This window comes from Emys orbicularis, chromosome 10, assembly GCF_028017835.1.
Source record: "Emys orbicularis isolate rEmyOrb1 chromosome 10, rEmyOrb1.hap1, whole genome shotgun sequence".
NCBI lineage: Eukaryota > Metazoa > Chordata > Testudines > Emydidae > Emys > Emys orbicularis.
This window is the reverse complement of record NC_088692.1, coordinates 19,985,361-20,004,012: the sequence shown is the minus strand read 5'-3', so window position 1 is coordinate 20,004,012 and position 18,652 is coordinate 19,985,361. Positions and strand designations below refer to the sequence as shown.

At 43.6% G+C, this 18,652-nt stretch overlaps 1 protein-coding gene across 1 annotated transcript in view; it reads right to left on the bottom strand.

Moving 5' to 3' along the window:
- Nucleotides 1-1,417: 1,417 nt before the first annotated feature.
- Nucleotides 1,418-18,652, bottom strand: part of MYH11 (myosin heavy chain 11) — a 99,787-nt gene continuing 82,552 nt past the window's right edge. The window contains exons 31-42 of the mRNA XM_065411646.1: nucleotides 18,458-18,610; nucleotides 17,447-17,695; nucleotides 16,949-17,161; nucleotides 15,820-16,032; nucleotides 14,919-15,080; nucleotides 13,975-14,103; nucleotides 12,479-12,567; nucleotides 11,985-12,108; nucleotides 11,544-11,752; nucleotides 9,801-9,909; nucleotides 7,766-7,938; nucleotides 1,418-1,990 (exon numbers count right to left, since the gene is read on the bottom strand). Coding sequence (XP_065267718.1) covers nucleotides 1,855-1,990; nucleotides 7,766-7,938; nucleotides 9,801-9,909; nucleotides 11,544-11,752; nucleotides 11,985-12,108; nucleotides 12,479-12,567; nucleotides 13,975-14,103; nucleotides 14,919-15,080; nucleotides 15,820-16,032; nucleotides 16,949-17,161; nucleotides 17,447-17,695; nucleotides 18,458-18,610 — 1,959 coding nt within the window. The 3' untranslated portion in view covers nucleotides 1,418-1,854. The remainder of the gene's footprint in view (nucleotides 1,991-7,765; nucleotides 7,939-9,800; nucleotides 9,910-11,543; nucleotides 11,753-11,984; nucleotides 12,109-12,478; nucleotides 12,568-13,974; nucleotides 14,104-14,918; nucleotides 15,081-15,819; nucleotides 16,033-16,948; nucleotides 17,162-17,446; nucleotides 17,696-18,457; nucleotides 18,611-18,652) is intronic.

Sequence of the window (18,652 nt, the reverse complement as noted above, 5' to 3'; positions counted from 1 at the left end):
CTGCCCTCTGAATTCCTTGGACTCGCTGCCGCTGGTTGAAATGGGGCTTGGGTTAACTTTTTTTTTTTTTTTAAGTTACTGATCTGAATGCATATTGACCACCTTGGAGTCTAGATTGAAGTTATTTCCTGGCCTCCAGGGCTTGCTGTTTAAGGATCATCTGTCCTAAAATCTAAAGGGTTCAACTGTCTGCTCTCACTTGTGTCCCACTAACTTGCCTTGCTGTGTGTGCTCCTGCTGGACTGCTAGCACACTCTCCCAGCTGCTGGAAGTACCAGCCTGTCTGTGGGTCTTCTGTCCAATAATTCCTGGCATTTCCCTGAATGGGAGGTTGCAGTCCAGCTGGAGCATAGCAGCCAGTGCTAAACGGCTTCAAGCTAGTACCTGAATGTGCAGATTTAGCATGGTATTGATCATTGTATTAAATACTGCTTCAAAATTGCACTAGAGGTATTGAGTATGACCACTAGTCTCCGAGAAGGATACATAAAGGAAAACTTCAACAGTCATGTGTAGCCTAAAAGAAAAGTTCTCTGAGTTGTTTAGCAATGAACAATATATGCTAAGGCAGTGGTTCTCAAACTTTTTTTTCCCCCGTGGACCACTTGAAAATTGCTGAGGGTCTCGATGGACCACTTAGTGATCTTTCCAAATGTTGTTTGTGCTGTTGGCTAACTATTGTAAAGCACTTTGGTTAAAAGCGCTATATAAATAAACTTTTTTTGTTTTACAAATAAAAGCACACAACTCATATTTTAATATCAATAGTCTTACCTTTCTAATGCGATGGATGTGCCCTCTCTCACCCACCACAGCAGCCACAGAGCTGAGGCTGGGAAGGAGGGTGGTCTCTCCCCAACAGCCACAGCCCTGTACATCCCAAATTCCCCCCCCCACACCTCTTCTCACCCCACTGCCCCCTCCCACCTACCCCCATTCCCCCCCCAAGGCCACCACCTCACCTTACATGTGCATCCTCTCCAGGGTCCAGGCACCTAATTAGTGGAGCTCCACTAATTAGGTAGGTGACCCTTATTCTCTCGTGTGCGACCGCCCAGGTACGCACCTTAGAGGGAACTATCTGTGGACCACCTGAATGGAGCTCGCGGACCACTGGTCCACGGAAGACAGTCTGAGAACCTCTGTGCTAAAGAATATAAAGAATTAAATGTTGAATTTTTCATACAAAATGACTGACTTTTTTCAAAAAGGTATGTGAATACTAACAAGGTCAACAGCAGCTTAAGTTCCTTCTCAGTATATCAGATTGCACCCAACTGATACTTAAAGAGAATACTTAAATGTAATGATTTATAACCTTTTATTAGTGTTTGTGTCTGAAGTGCGTATAAAACAATAACAGTTTGACTTCATTTGAACAAATGATACTTTATTTTTGAAAAGTGATTGAAGACGGCACTTCCATTTTGTGACCAGTGCATCAGGGTGTAGCATCCAGGAAAAGAAAATGCCTATACTGTATTAATTGAATAGTAAGACAAAAGGAAGGGTCGGCTGGATTAGGAAAGGATTAGCTGGCCAATGGCTCTTTCTGTAGCATAACTGCATGTATACTATGTCCATTGGGATTTAAATTGACTCGCTCGGATTTGCATTTCTGACTAAGTTCTCAAGGTGAATTACTCAATGTAAACCTTTTCAAAATACCTTTCTTGATAAAATAAGTGTTTGCGACACCTAAAACTTCCATTTCTACATTGGAGAGAAGGCAGCTGTGCTCTTATCATTGCCATCAGAGTGGGTGGGTGTGGCATTGGAACTAAGTTGCCTTATGCAGTGCTAAATATTGTCTTCTCTTCCCCCTTGCTGCAGTGTAGTTTGCGAGCGTGTTATCTATTCACTGGCTTTTGTTCCATTGAAATCTCCATCTCTTGAATCAGCTTCCTCTTCTGAACCTTCTGCATTTTCAATTATTCTTCTGCCTCCAGATCTACGGGAGGGGGCAAAAGATGCTGGCTCATTTCCCCTCCTGCAGTAAGAAAACAGGCTTTAGTTTATTTAAACTCTTTACAAATTAAGACTGGACTAAGTGTACAAAGCCCAGTAACTGCATCGATGGGACTGAGAATTGTAAATGCAAAGAAGTCAGGGAAGTTATGGCTTCAAGGCAACTTTCTGTAGCCCTCGTTGGTACTTTGTATTGGTGTCTATGGCTGGGTGCGGCTTGTGAGTCTGTGTAACATGGGACTGTAACTGGATTTCTGACATTGTGCATGCAGAATCACAGCCCCGGTGTAGCTATTGCACTTGTTTGTTTTGAAAAGCCCACTCCAAACAGAGAGACTAAGTCATTCATTTGCACATAAAGGTGTGGTGATGTGTGTATGTGAAGGAGGGGACTGGAAATGCAGGTACCTGGATCTAGCAGCAGTCAGGACTGCATCCCTGCTGCCAGGGGAAGATTCACAGGTATTGCCCTGGATTTCTGAACAGAGCATGAATATGCCCTTGCAAATAGAGATTATTGAAGGCCTTTATTGTGTTGGAACTGTAAGATTACAGCTGCTTTTCTGCAGTAGCCACACCTCCCACCACAGAGTTGCCCAAGTGTTAAATCTTTTCTATCCTAGCTGCCCTCTGCTTGCTTTGTAGGTTGGGAGGGGAAATTGATTTGTGTAGAACAGTGAAGTTCCCACGCCCTGCATGCACACCCTTACGGACTCTACCACTGTGCACAGGAGTGGAGTGCCACTCATTCAGCACAGAGCAATGCACTCTTCCTCCCCAGGGACTACATCCATGCCTCTCATGAAATTAATGGGATGTGCTTTTCACAGAGAAGCTCACTGAATGCACTTTCTTCCAGCTTGCCCCTTTCCCCCGCCCCCAAAAATCTCTCAGCCATAGACCAAGCATGGAGAATCCCCCCCCCCATCCTAGTTCCATTGGGGGGCTAGAGTATAAGGGGGAGGAGGGAGAGAGAGAGGAGAAGCTTGAGGCTCTACAAGTGGCAGCTTAGAAGTAAAAACAGCTTCTCAGCCATAGTGATGTTACTTCAACATGACAGTAAAATTGCTAGTAAAATGGTGGCTGCTATCACTTTCCCATTGTTAAGCAAACCTTCTGTAAAAGCTTGAGAGCTCAGATATAAGCAAGGAAATTCATGATCACTGAACAATGTGCAAAGATGACTAATGTGAAGCTAAACATCCAACTACTCATGTTGGGGTACAGCAATCATGCCTAAATACTTAAGGTTTCTTTTGTCCTAGCAAAAGTCTAAGTCAGTTTCATTTATATCGAAGCCACTAATCAAGCCCAGAAGTCAATCTACTGTAATGGGTAAGCATGTAAAAATTCTAAAGTTGCACATAAAGGTGTGGTGAATTCATCTTAGCTGAATTCTAAAGTTGTTAGAAGAGTACAAAAAGCCTATTATGTCCATTGCGACACTCATTGTGGTATCTAGGCTGCTCAGTGTGTCACTACCCTTAAATTAAGCTTTCATTTTGATGTCCGCTCTCTCTGCTACAGCAAGCAATTAACTAGCCAATAAAACCTAGTTTCAGATCTAGTCAGTTATCCGGTCACTGATAACATGCAATGTAAAACAAAGGAGGGCATCCATTTCTGCAAACAGCTCTCTCTCCTGTACAATTTGTCTTGATCTGCAACATTTAAGATTCACTACTACTGTTTAAGACATCAAAGGTGCTAAAGTGGTGGTCTTGTAAATGTCCAGTGAATGCACCAAATTGAAGAAAAAGCAAATCTTGCCCCTGCATTCTCCTTGCTAGGGAGAATTACTTTATTTGTTCCTGCACCCTCTGGTGCCTCACATCATTGTGGATCAAACTCTGCTTTGTGAGGGTTAGTCTACGCTTCAAAGTTAAGCAGCATAGCTATGGCAATCCCCCCGCCGTGTAGATGCAGCAATGTAGACAGAAGAGGGCTTCTGTTGATGTTGCTAATTTTGTTTGGGGAGAATTCCAAGCTGACAGAAAAACATCTACCAGTGTAGGCTGTGTCTGCACTAGGGAGCTAGGCCGCCATAGGCTCTGTAGTAGATACAACCTCAGACTACTATACTTACATTGACTTCAATTAGTTGCATCAATGTGACAGAAGAATTTGGGATGGGAGAATAATATTGGGGCTGGACTGAAGGGAGAAGAGCCCAACCCAGACTTGCAATGAAACCGCTGCCTAGAGGATATGCAAACTACACATACACTAACACAGTGGTTCTCAAACTTGGGCTGCCGCTTGTTCAGGGAAAACCCCTGGTGGGCCGGGCTGGTTTGTTTACCTGCCGCGTCCGCAGGTTCGACTGATCGCGACTCCCACTGGCCGCGGTTCGCTGCTCCAGGCCAATGGGGACTGCAGGAAGCGGCGCGGGCCGAGGGATGTGCTGGCTGCCCTTCCTGCAGCCCCCATTGGCCTGGAGCGGCGAACTGCGGCCAGTGGGAGCCGCGATCGGCCGAGCCTGAGGACGCAGCAGGTAAACAAACCGGCCCGGCCCGCCAGGGGCTTTCCCTGAACAAGCGGCGGCCCAAATTTGAGAACCACTGCACTAACACACCATAGACCAAGCCCTAATTTACATATATAAATTGCAGTAATGGAACTGAAGTCCAGGTTGTTAAATTGGTGCAAACCCCTATGTAATGCTTATTTCAGTTTACCTTAAATCCTGCTTCTTAAACTAATTTGGATATAAGCCAGGTTTATATTTATTTAAGAATGTCCACACAGTCATCTGTACTGGTTTACCTAAAATCAACTTTAAATCACACCATTAGATAAACTGGTGCAACATTGCATGTAGACAAAGAGAAAGGGAAAATGTTATGCCAGAGCTAAAACGCCTCTATGTCTACTGCAAGATGAAAAACCCTTGCAAAGCACTTTGTTTAGTTTGTATTTCACTTTCCATTTAATCTAGCTTTGAACAAGCACTACTACACCCCAATCACTAACTGTATAGCCCTGTACTAATCACATGCAAATATGTTAAATTGACTTAAAGGCAGTTGCTAGGACAAAATGTCATCTTTAAATATTTGTGTAATAAGAACAAAGCCCTGTATTTGTAAAAAGAGAAGATCCACAAATATTACAGAATGCTATTTTCTTAGCATCACTTCTGCAGGTGCAAAGTAAGATGCTGTTTAGTTTAAAGCATCAAAGCAATACAACTTCAGTAGGGTATTTCCATGCATTAAACAGCAGTGACTCCATCCTATGTCAGAACATGTAGGCATGCCTCATAATGTATACAAATAGCTGCTCTATAAGTATGTATAGTAGCTATATGTACAGTAGCTATTCAATACAGGCATATATTGATGTGCTTTGGAGGGCAGGAGATTATCCTCAATCTATGATTAGATCGCTTTGTTTGTATGGCAGACTTCATGCAAATATTTTTTTTCCAAAGCACATGTAAGATTAAATATTCTTACCAACTGATTACATTAAAGAATTCACCATATGAAATGTGCATTGGTAGTACTGTGAAATTCTAACATGCTGCAACATCTCTGTTCATATCCATTATGTGCCTTTAATGTTTTCAGCTGTTTTAATTAATCAAAGCTATATTTTGTTTGCAAAACTTCCATGTTTAATTGGGACTTTAAAAAGTGCAAGGAAGACTATTTTCATGCAGAAATTAAAAAAAGAGCAACTCGTATGTCTTCTGTCAGCGGAGCTTATGATAAAAGTGAGAATGCAATGTTTGCAAATCCATGTCATAACACAACCTAGCTGTAAGAAAGATGAATAACTGACAAACAGCTGATGGAAAAGAGTTATTGTAATATTTGTCTCCTTTGATACAACAAATTGATGACAAGATATCCAAGCCTTCACAGTTTGCAGAAATCTCACATCAAATTTACTTGGGCAAAAGGAAAATGGAAATTTGTGCACCACAAGCTAGCTGCAAAGTTGAAGGCATGATACCTGCTTAGTCACTGCGAAGGTTCCTGTGTCCCTCTGAAACAGAGATAGAGAGTCCCGAGCAGTTATGCTAAGCACATGGTCATTATCACTTTCAGGTAAGTTACTTTCAAATAATTAAACAAAGTACATTATAGCATATTCTTGAAAACCCTGGTTAGTAGAAGTGAGCCTTGGACTGCATCATGAATATGTACTACCCATAAATCTAGCAGTCACTTGGACTATAACTGGAAAGATTTGATTAGGCAGATAGTTTAATGTTCTTTTATTATTAAAGAGCATGAACTAAATTTACACAGGAAGATGTTGTAGGGGCAGCAGTTTCCCTTTAACCAATCGATCTCTTTGTTCATGCCACTGGCATCACAGGCTTGACAGCTGTATTAAAGCTTAGGAGTGTTACTAGAGCTGCATGACTACTGTATTATTTGGCTTCTTATAGTTAATGAGAAAACTGAAGTGGCTAGTTTGACACTTTTCTCAGTTACACAGTGAAGCTGAAACCTTACTGGTCAATGTGTGAAACAGGGAGGCAACTTGGGCAAGTGTCACAGGGTGCATGTGCTTTGCCTTTGCCCTGGTTTACACTACAAACTTATGTTGGTATAATGATGTCGTTTGGGGGGGGTGGAAAATCCATCCCCCTGAGCGACGCAGTTATACCAACCTAACTCCTGGCGTAGACAGTGCTATATTGACAGGAGGGCTTCTCCTGTGGCCATAGCTACTGCCTCAGGGAGGTGGAGTACCTACACCGATGGGAGATGCTTTCCCCTTGGCATAGATGGTGTCTTCACTAAGCACTACAGCTGGGGGGAATAGCTCAGTGGTTTGAACATTGGCCTGCTAAACCCAGAGTTGTGAGTTCAATCCTTGAGGGGGCCACTTAGGAATCTGGGGCAAAATCAGTACTTGGTCCTGCTAGTGAAGGCAGGGGGCTGGACTCAATGACCTTTTGGGGTCCCTTCCAGTTCTATGAGATTAATATATGGAGATATCCCTTTTTTTTTTTATAAAGCTGCATGCTGCAGCATTGTAAGTGTCGACAAGCCCTTTGACTCCCTACAGAATTTAAAGTCTCTGAACTTCAGGGGTATCACTTTAGTCATCTCTCCAGTGTGTGTGGTGTGAGGAGGGACAGGTGACTAGCTTCAAGAGTGCTAACTAGTACTGCACATAATAAATATCAATGGCTACTACCCAAGATGGTCAGGGACGCAACACCATGGTCTGGGTGTCCCTAAACCTGACTGCAAGAAGCTGGGACTGAACAACGGGACAGATCACTCGATAAATTGCCCTGTTCTGTTCATTCCCTCTGAAGCACCTGGCACTGGCCCCCTGTAGGAAGACAGGATGCTGGATTAGATGGACCACTGGTCTCACCCAGAATGGCCATTCTTATATGTTCTTAATATCACTATCAAGGGTTAATATCACTATCAAGGGTCTCAACAGTCACTGTTGGCCTAACTCAGCTCCTATTGTAGCCAATAGGCGTTTTATCATTAACTTCAATGGGAGCAGAGGTAGTTGAGTGCTGAATGCTTTTGAAACATCTCACCCTGAAGGGTGAAATCCTGGCTCTATTGAAGTCAAGAATGTTGCCATTGACTTTGATGGGGTCATGACTTCATCTCAAGTCTTTGAACCAGGGGTAGCATTTTATTATGGGTGGATTTATCATTGGGCGGATGTGGGGAACCCATAACTCTCCAGCATCAACAGGGTGTTTCTTCTTAACCAAGTTTCTTTCCTCAAATTCTGCTATAGTTTAGAATTCTAAATCTCTCATTAGTGGACAGAAAAGAGCTAGTAAAAAACAAAGCCACCCTACCTGAGTTTGCTCTTCAGTGTAGCCATCTCCCGGCCCATGGCCTCACTACTTTCAGCTGCTTCATCCAACTCTCTCTGCAGTTTCCTGCGATTTGCATTGATGCGCTGGGCCTCTTCCTCAGCCTCTTCCAGCTGTCTTTTTAGTTGTTTTACTCGAACGGTGCTCTTATCAGCCTGAGCGAGAAGTAAGAGGAATGCTTAGAGTTTTGAGTTTCCTTTAAAGAGATCAGAACGTTTACGTTCCTCCATCTGCACCCCTTTATTCACGTTGATGTACTTTCCTGACTCTCTACACCTGCAAGTAGCTGCTGTGGCCTCTATTGTGACATCCCAGTAGGATTAGCTCTGCTCTTTTGGACTGCATGTATTTGATGTGTCTCAATTGAAATTAGCACTTTAGGTTCTGAGGTGAAGAGTGGTCCCTGTATAAAGCTCAGATGGCTACAGGAGGCCAGTTGGGACAGGCACCTGAACCCAGTAAGTTATGACCCGGTGCCCAGTCAGGCTGTTCTAGTTGGCAGGACCAGTGCCCTGGCAGTTGGTCATTGCCTTGGTATGGAGGATAGAGAATCTTGCTGTCAAGCATGAGTCTAGTTAATGACTTTACAGGGAAAAAAAGCTGTTTTCTCTTCCACTGGCAAACGCCCTATGTGGCAGCCCCTGTGGGGGTCCTGCTGACTTGCATTCACAGTGAGGCACGACACAGCGTACTATGCCAGACTTGCCCTGACTCTTTGGGAGACACTGCACCAACAGTCTCATTAATCCAAAGTACAGAGTTCCTCCCCCTAGGGCCAGCAATCAGAGGCTCTCTCAGGCTGGGATCTAGGCAGTGTGTTGCTCTCTCTGAGCCTAAACCCTTCCTTTGAAAGGCCTGCTTTCAGTCCGAGGCCCAGCTGTCTTCCCCGCCTTCTTGGGCTCTTTTGAGGCAGAGCAGGTGAGACCCTAAAAACATCTCAATGCCAACTGGAAAAGGGTTGATTGTTCTATAAAAGCAACTCCTATCAGGCCTGACAAACTTGCTACACTTAGCACACAGTTTTCATAGTATTTATCTATAAAGAATGTCATTGAGTTCTTAAATGAAAGCCAGGATAACATTGGTCATTAGTATCATTATGAAATGTATGTAAGGAATCAAAAAATGTTTTCCAGTATATACATAAAGTCTGAATCCAGGCAGGTTGACAAACAGGTTTTTGCAAGACAAAGGATGTAGATTTGCCCATCTGTCTTGGTTCACGTCTACATTAAGCATTGTAAGCCAACACAATGGAAACCCCGTTTGCATTCAATGTCAATATGAGGATGTAAAGTCAACATGAAGTCAGCACATCAGGGAATAAAGCCGGGAAGTGGGGGTGGCGGGAGTCATCCTGACTCTGGGGATCAACAATGAATTTGGGAGTATATGAGGGATGCAGAAGGGATGCAATGCAGACATTGCTTTATCCTTCACCAAGGAAGCAAAAAGGGCAGTGCTTTTTGCATTCATGAAAGAGAGCTCACAGCCAGGGTAGTTGGAGATGCTGGGAGATTCTCTCACCTAAAGACAAGCTACTTTAGACCAGGATTTAGCCTGTTAAAGATGAGTTTAGACTCTAGGAAGCATTATACTTTTTGTTTTATATGTACCCATTTATGTCTCCATTATTATCCTTAGTAGCTTTTAAATCTTTGATAATAAAACGTATGCTTGCTTTCACGATAACCTCACAGCACTAAGATGTACTTATGAGGAGCTGATCCTCACTTGAATCCAACAAGCTAGTGTATATGCTATCCCTCTGCGGAAAGAAAACCTGGTAGGACTTGGGTTGGCATTTGCCTAGCACTAGCCTGCAGAGAGGTCTGTGGAGGCTGGGAAGGCAGTGCTTGTGTGGCCAGAGGCAGCTGGTGGCAGGGAGCTGAGCTACAGAGGGCACAGACAAGATTACTTCATGCTAGAGGCAGATAGTGGTGAGGTGCTTCACAAGCCTGGGTACTCACAGCAGCCCTTTCCTCCCCTGCTGGATCCCTATCACATGGTGCATTACCTGGTCCTTGTATTGTTCTGCTTGCTTTCTTTCATCTTCAACCTGCAGCAAGACCTCTTTCAGCTTCTTGTCCTTCTGGCGCAATGTCTTGGCTGTGACCTGCTTCTCTCTGCAAATGACAGCATGACACTGACTGATCTGGAAAACGGAGAATTCTTAGGTGCACAGGGTTTGTGAAAACAAGCATGAGCGATCCTCATATTAAAAGCCTTCCTTGCAATAATGCTATTGACTTCTGTAAAAACTGAAGGAAGCAGCAGCTTCTCCCATGGTCAACTCATTATACACCTGTCCTGTGTGTGTTTCTAGATGTGAAAGCAGGGAGCATTTGCCTGCCCTGGAATCTTTGTATATCCATCTGCCACATTTCTAATGGTTGGGGTTTTTTTTTTTTTTTTAAACTAGTTATTTACTAGTTTTCCGCTTACAGCCAAACCCTGCTGCTTTAGTCAGAAAGTAAAGAAAAATGGGGAACTGCGAGAGCATTTTGGGGACAGAACACGTTCCCTCCTCCCAGGTGTGGAGCAAGTGCACAGCACAGCTCTACTCCAGCTCATAGCTTACTAGGTCTTCTCCAAGCAGGATTATGGTCCAGCAGATCTATGCATTCTACGGAGCCACCTTCACACCTTCTTGTCAACTGCTGGAAATGGGCCATTTTGATTACCACTACAAAAAGTTTTTTTTCTCTCCTGCTGGTAATAGCTCACCTTAACTGATCACTCTCGTTATAGTGTGTATGGTAACACCCATTGTTTCATGTTCTGTGTGTGTGTGTGTGTGTATATATATATATACACACACACATACATATATATATATACATATCTTCCTACTGTATTTTCCACTGCATGCATCCAATGAAGTAGGTTTTAGCCCACAAAAGCTTATGCTCAAATAAATTTGTTAGTCTCTAAGGTGCCACAAGTACTCCTGTTCTTTTTTCCTCAGCTGATAGTAGCCCTCTGGCCGTAATGTGTTCCCTTTGTAGACTGGGGAGGGAGGGGAGGAGGTAAATAGAACCAGACAGCCATGCACTCTAGCAGGCAGAGAACTCCCTTGGAGCTGAGTACCATGCTAACTAGACACCTTTGCAGAACTTGCTGTCCTGCCAGTGGAGTCAAGATCTGGCCCAAAACAACAAGACTAGCACTAATGAAATGGTCCTACAGCCAGTATAGAATGTAAAGGAGGGTAAACCAATAGGTTTCTACAGAAACTACTCTGAAAACCTAGAGAATAAGATGCTGCATCTAGCTTTTTTGGCAAGCCCGTAGTATTCTACAGCAGGGAAACTGTTTTCTATTAAATTCTAGAAGACTTTTCAGTAATAAATTCTTCCCAAAGCTGGCCCTGTGCAAGCTTTTGATACAAACCAGTCATTTTCCAAAGAAACACTGCTCATGTGTGTGAGACTCTTTACCAAACCTTAATGCCACTAATAGAATCCTGGAAAACCTTTAGGTTTTTTGGTATTTCATGTATTAAAACAGGGGTAGTCAATAGGTGGACCGTGGGCCAAACCCGGACTGCCAGACACTTTTGAACGGATAGTGAAATCTTTTTATTTACTTATTACTGTGATTATTGTTGGTTTTGTATTATTTTCTCTGAAGTCTGGACTTTGACTATACCTCGACCAAGAAATTTGGACCTTGACAAAAATAATTGATTACCTGTATTAGAATCACTAAATAAAAGGATGGCTTTACCAGTGAGGGATGAGTTGTAGTGTCCAAGTACCTGGATTCCTGTTCCACTTGCTCCTCAAGCTGAGCAATTTTGGCCTCCAGAGAAGCAATTGTAGCCTTAAACTTGGACTTCACAGCTCCTTCCATTTCCTGCAGTTTACCCTTCAGCTCTTTGTTCTGCCTCTCCAGCTGCTGCCGAGCACTCTCATTCTTCTGTGCCACAGTGCGCTCTGTTGCCAACTCGTTATTCAGCTGCTCTGACTGAAATATTTAGGAAGAGCACTTTAAAATCTACAGCTATTACCTTAGGCTTGGGAAAAGGGAGTTAGACCAATGTAATATAAAACAAAGTCTCTTTCTGGAAGCTCTCTGAAGGTGTGTCCAAAAACAAACACACACTTGGATGGGTACAGACAGACACACACATTCATTAATAATACACACGTACACCCTACACCCCTCTTACTTATAGACACAGTCGAATGGACTGTACCTGCTGTACTGCTTTCCTGAAGCGATCGCTCATTGTCTCCATATTACTTTGTTCCTCTTCTAGCTCTTCCTCCAGTTGGGAGATTCTAGCTTCTAGACGACGTTTCTCATCCTGGAGGCTAGTCCTGTAAGTTTAAATTTGTAAAGCATGTAGTTTTTGGTTTTGAGCAGTTGACCAGGTCTTGCAACACACTGGAAGGTGCTGAAGACTTGTGGAGAACCAGGAAGTATTCTTGAAATGAGTCTACCTGTGCTGCCATCTTATTTATGTTACTAGAGACCTCACTTGCCCCTCCCTGCTGGCCTTCATATCTATGAATCACTTATAAGTAGTCCCATTGATTTTAATGAAATTAGCCACATGTTTGTAGCTAAGCATATGTGTACGCGTTAGCAAGGTTGGAGCTACAGATCACTTTTCAGGACATAAACATTGGCTACTGAGAGGTATTTAGCAAGGCTTTGGTACACTTGAAAATAATTGTCAATTCTTACCTCCCAGAAGCAGCACTTGCAAGTTCTTCAGCCAGTTCCTCTTTCTCCAGATCAGCATGTTTGCGGGCCCTTTCTGCAGCAGCCAGATCCTAGGGGGAAAAAACAGCCAGTGTATTAAAGAAATGGTTCAGTCCAACCATTTAGTCCTATGGGGTGAGAGACTAATCAGCCATAATGTCTTTTTAAACCCAACCTTTGTCAGACATTTCTGTCACCAGAATATTAATTTATGATTCTATAGTCTAGATCAGGGGTCTCAAACTCAAATGACCATGAGGGCCACATGAGGACTAGTACATTGGCCGAGGGCCGCGTTACTGACACCTCCCCCCGCCACCCTTGGCCCCATCCCCACTCCACACCTTCCATGAGGCCCTGCCCCCATTCCAACCCCTTCCCTGAAATCCCCACCCCAACTCTGCCCCCTTCCTGCCCCCAGGGAGGGCAGGAGGGGTGTGGGGTATGGTGGGGGCTCAGGGCAGGGAGTTGGGGTGTGGGGTGCAGGAGGGGTGTGGGGTACAGCAGGGGGTTGGGCTGCAGGAGAGATGCGGGGAACAGCAAGGGGTTGGGCTGCAGGAGAGGCTCGGGGGGTGGGCTCTGGCCCGACGCGCACCGGGGGCAGGGCAGGCTCCCTGCCTGCCCCTGCACCGCTCCGAGAAGTGGCTGGAACCTGGGGGAGGAGGGGCACAGGGGTCTGTGTGTTGCTGTTGCTTCAGGCACCACCCCCAGCAGCTCCCATTGGCCAGAAACGGGGAACTGCGGCCAATGGGAGCTGCTGGGGGCGCTGCCTGAAGCAAGAGCAACACACAGAGCCCTGTGCCCCCCCTTCCCCATGTTCCGGCCGCTTCCCGGAGCGGCAGGGGGCAGGGCAGGCAGGGAGCCTGCCCTTCCCCTGGTGTGCTTCGGGCTGGAGCCGCTCTAGGTAAACGCTGGGGGGGGGCGCGAGGAGCTCGCGGGCCGCAGAAAACAACCCCGCGGGCCGCATGCGGCCCCCGGGCCACATGTTTGAGACCCCTGGTCTAGATTAATGGAACAAAAATATGTGTTATCCAACCCGTCAGCAGTTTTCTTGTGCTTCCAGATACAAGGATTGTATCCATTTAAAACATGATGAAAGATGTCAGGAGTACAAAATTATTGAAAAAGTCATAGGGGTTGTAACAGACAGTACACTTTCTTTTCCAACCAGTGAAAAATATCTTCTTATGGGTTAATAGTTTTAAAGGAAGCTCTTGGTACTCAGCATCTCTAAGCACTGTGGCCCATTTAAATGGAAGTCAAGCGCCTAAATATCTTTGAGGATCTGGGCCTTGGTTTTTATTGAGATCCACAGAACCTGCTATAAGAGATTCTGACTGTAGCTTTTCCTGCACCACAGCCAATATCACTTTTTTTTTTTATTATTAATGATTTGGTTCTCTCAAGTACAACTGTGTTTTGTTACCGAAGATCTTGTGCAGTCTGCATTCTAGTACTCTCTAAGATTCACACTTTACCTCTTGCAGCTGCATAAGTTCTGCTTCCAGGTTCTTGGCTTTTTTCTCATTTTCTCTGGCTGTAGCAAATATCTCTTCTCTTGAGGCACGGGCATCATCAAGCTCTCGTTGGAAGTCCTTCATCTGACCCTGGTTTCAGACAGTTAAAAAGAAAAGGATGGATTTGTATTTGTCAGTGGTTATCACAGTTTTGTTGAAAAGAAAGTTGGACAAAAACAAAACAAATACTAATTTCCATGTAATTACAAAACTGACCGTGTGGACCCTTCTGCCATGCACTAACAATTCCATAATGCACTTTGATCTACTCTGCTTTGAAACAGGACTGAGTCAACAGACACTATGGAACTTTTGGTGAACAGTTACAGCATCCACCCAGGTAGTTAGTACGCTGCAGGCTAGCGTGCTGTAGATTTATACCCCAGCTTGCTGCACGCTAACTCACCATCTAGACAATCCCTCTGTGTTTAAGAGTTGGCTTGTCAAGTTGATCACTGATTGCTATATACAGAGTTTTGGAAAATTGGCTACTATTCATGCAGGTGCAAATGTGATAGCTGGTTTTTAAAAAATACACAGTGCTATATCCATGGACTGGAGAGCCAATTTTGAGTTCTATCGCCACATCTGGCCTTTTTTGCTTCACCTCTTTGATGGAACCCTTAGGTTTTCCACAGAGATGCCAATAGCACATCAGTGCTGACCAGTTAGTTGTGGCGACTCTGTGGTATTTTTCACTCGCTAAGCCAGCTATCTCAAGGTCAGTCAAATTTCATTAACTAAGCATTTTGGATCTGGGATCTTGGTTCAAACCCCTCTCTAATGTTATCTCTATTATATCTATCTAGCATCAAGATCACAAATGACCTCTAATTTCCACTTGCTGTTATACAAGTCACATCAATGGCCCAACAGAAAACTATCCAGTCTCAGGAGCCACAAACCTGTAGTTTGCGAAGTTGCTTAATGGCTTCTTCCCGAGCCTTGTTAGCAGAGTCAGCCTGACCTTCCAGATCCTTAATGTCAACTTCTAATTTCTTTTTAGCTGCAGTTGCCAGGCCACGTTGCTTACGCTCATCTTCCAGTTCTGTTTCATACTCGTGGAGCTAAACAATAGCAAAGAAGGTTTTGTTTAGGATTACTGGTACACTTTAGCACACTTAGACACACTTTACTTACCTCCGGGCTTGTGTATACTATGGTGTTCTAGGGGCTTGCCGACAGGTAATAAAAGCTCCAGTAGTTTTACAATACCACTGACTGCTGAAATCAAGTCTCATTTGGCTCAAATACTGGAGTTCGGTGTGGTAAAAGACCAAAGCTTGATTCTGTCCTGAGGGATACATGTGTAGTTCAGTTGGTGAATGGAATATTTGTGTTTGTAGTCACAATATCACCTCTACCAACAGGGTCTACATTGTTTGTTTTTCCTTCCAGAATTTTTGGATCAGTTCATTGTCATTAATGATTCATCCAGGGAAGCCAGATATTATATTTGGGATCCGTCTTTTACTACTTGCACTGAAAGCACGGGGAGCATTTTAGCCATTATGTCAGAGTTAATAATTCAGGTGATTTACATTAAATGGAATCTCCCTGTTAAATCACTGTCTTCTACAGTCAGATTCCTTATACTGAAATAGCCACAAGCCATAACACTGCTATAACTGCAGCTCATTTTTTAAGCAAAGCAAAATGGTCTATATATCTTTTATTCAGCCAAGCACAAGGAAGAAGAATGTTTGGTTCTTATTATCCTGAAGTACTTACTAATAATGGCCTGAGCCAGGAGATTTGCAATTACTTTGAGTAAGCATTTACAGTGTCACTGATAACGAATTATACCTGTTTAAGCAGCTGTCTCCTCTTCTCCTCATTCTGTTCATCTCGAGCTTGCAAGTCTCTTTCAAACTGTCCTTTTAGGGCCTGCATGTTAACCTCCAATCTAAGCTTGGCATCTTCAGTAGCCTGTAGCTCATCCTCCAGCTCCTCTAATTGTGTCTTCATCTCCTCCACTTGTTGTTCCAGGGCACGTTTGCACTTCTCCAAATCATGGACCTTTCATGCAATGAGAAATCAATAGAATGTTTTTATTTATTGTAATCAATCTAAAAATACATATTGCTGGAATGTGATCATTCTATAGCATGGGACAAATTGGAATATATGAATTGTGGAGAGAGAATGGATTAAGTTTCAAGGACACCCACAAAAAAGTGGCAAACTAGCATTTTTTGTACCCCTATAAATCTATTTTAAAAGGCAAAATTCAGCTTATTCATAGACTGAGACCCTGGATACCAAATGTTATCCCAGGATTCATTTTTAGTCTAAACACCTACAATTGTGGAAATAAACCCTTAGAGGTAGTGATGTGATCATGCTACTAGAATAAGAGATAGGAAGCAATATCAAATCAAGTTAGCAGGACTTGTTTTGTTCCTTTTAATTTTTATTTCCTTCTGAAGCTCTTAGCTCACAGACACCTGTTAGAGCCATCACACTGCTTTGGATCCTGTCACAACTGAACTCTGCCAAGTCAACTGTGGAAATTTCTTTTAGCCACAGTGATAGCTGCTGGCAAAATCAAATCCAATAAATAAATTCAGATCTGCAAACTTTACAACTTGGAAGCTGCTTACTGGGTTAGCAAATACTTCTCAATCTCTGCTTAAATTTTGTCTTCTCTCAGAAATGAGACAAACAATCCTCTTCATGATCAATAACTTTCTGTTGATCAGTAAAGTCAAGACTAAAGAAGGCTTGTAAGCATAATTCATTGCTGAGTCTCTGATAGGACTGGATGCAGATGGAATTGCTCATGGAATTCTGCATAAAACTTCTGACATTGTTGAATGGATTTTATACTGTGAAGAACCCTCCACACTGAAAATGTAGATCTTTGTGTTGTTAACTATTAATTTAAGTGATCATCTCTGAAATAGTTGTACGGGATATATATTGTAAGACTTACATTCTTGCCAACATCGTCCTTGGAGCTAACTAGATCTTCCATTTCCGCTTTCAACAATTTGTTGGTTCTCTCCAGTTCTTCTTTGGCTTCCAAAGCTTCCTCAAGAGCCCGGGCCAAGGACAAAGCCTTTGTTTCTTTTTCTCTAGCTTCAGCTTCTGCTTTGTCCCTTTCGTCTGCATATTTGGAAGAGATGTTTTTCTCTTCAGCTAGCATCTATAAACCAATAACATAAAAATTCTCAGTTTGAGCACAGTAATCCTGTTAATACAGAAAGCCATTAAGTGTAGGGTTTTCTATTGCGTTAGTCTTGTCAATTACTAATAACTACAGAGAAAGGTCCCTGTATATGCAGATACAAAATTAATCAAGGCATATATAATTCAACCTTAATCTTTTTTTATAACTATGTTAATTCCCACTCAACAACTTACTCTCTGCACCCATGACTCCCAGCAAAGTTAGGTTATAACATGAAGGGAGTTAACCATAAGCTCATACCTGATCAAACTTCTTCTGCTTTTTCTCCAGGCTGGAGACCAGCTGGCGTTGGTTGTCCAAGTCCACTATCAGATCATCCAGCTCCTGCTGGAGTCTGTTCTTGGTTTTTTCCAGTTTGTCATAAGAAGCAGCTTTTTCCTCAAACTGCTGCGTGAGCCCTTCAATTTCCTTCTGGAATTTCTTTTTGCCTTCCTCCATACTCTCTATTGTGCTGGTATATTCCTGTAGCTTCTTCTTTGAGTCAGAAAGCTGAAATTTGAATTCAAGGAATGAAACAAGTCTGTATAGCAGAGGCACTCTAAGTTTGCACAACAGCGGGCTGCATATGACATCGTCCAAGGAACCCATAAGCGTGCACCTAAGGGTATGTCTACACTGCCGCGCTAGTTCGGCGGCTGGGGATCGAAGTTCCGGGTTCGATTTATCGCGTCTGGTGTGGACGCGATAAATCGAACCAGGAAGTGCTCGCCGTCGACTGCGGTACTCCAGCTAGACGAGAGGAGTACCGCGGAGTCGACGGGGGAGCCTGCCTGCCGCGTGTGGACCGCGTCTGAACCGCGGTAAGTTCGAAGTAAGGTATGTCGAATTCAGCTACGTTATTCACGTAGCTGAATTTGCGTACCTTACTTCGACTTGGGGGGTAAGTGTAGACCAAGCCTAACTCACTCAATATGAAGCTGATGGCAGTCACTCATCTTTAACATCATGAGGCAGCCTACAGAGGCTATAGGCCCATTGCACCAGACTCCATCATGAGGCGAGTGATCTTGCACCAAGGTGTGGCCAGTAATCCTGTGGTCACACTCTCCTCTGCATTAAGAAGAGAGTGGCTACTGGCTGCCCTGTTGAATTCCACAGGCTACAGCTGGTCTACAGGTCATACACTTGCTGCTTCTGGCCTAGTAACAATAGTTCACTGTCTAACATGCATAGGGATAACTAGAGATCTGAAATCTATGGACCTATTGTAAAGACTCAGCACTGGAGATAATGTTCTAACTGCCACTGTACCTGTATTGTCAGTGTCGAAATATGTCGCTCTAGGTTTTGTTTTGCTTCTGCTTCTTCCTCCAACTGTTCTTGCAGGCTGTTATTTTCCTCCTCCAGCTGGCGAAGCTTGGTAGTTACATTCAGTTTCTGCCGAGTTTCCTCCTGAAGCAACTCCTACAGAGATCATCATAATAGAACATGGTCATTTTTTTGTTC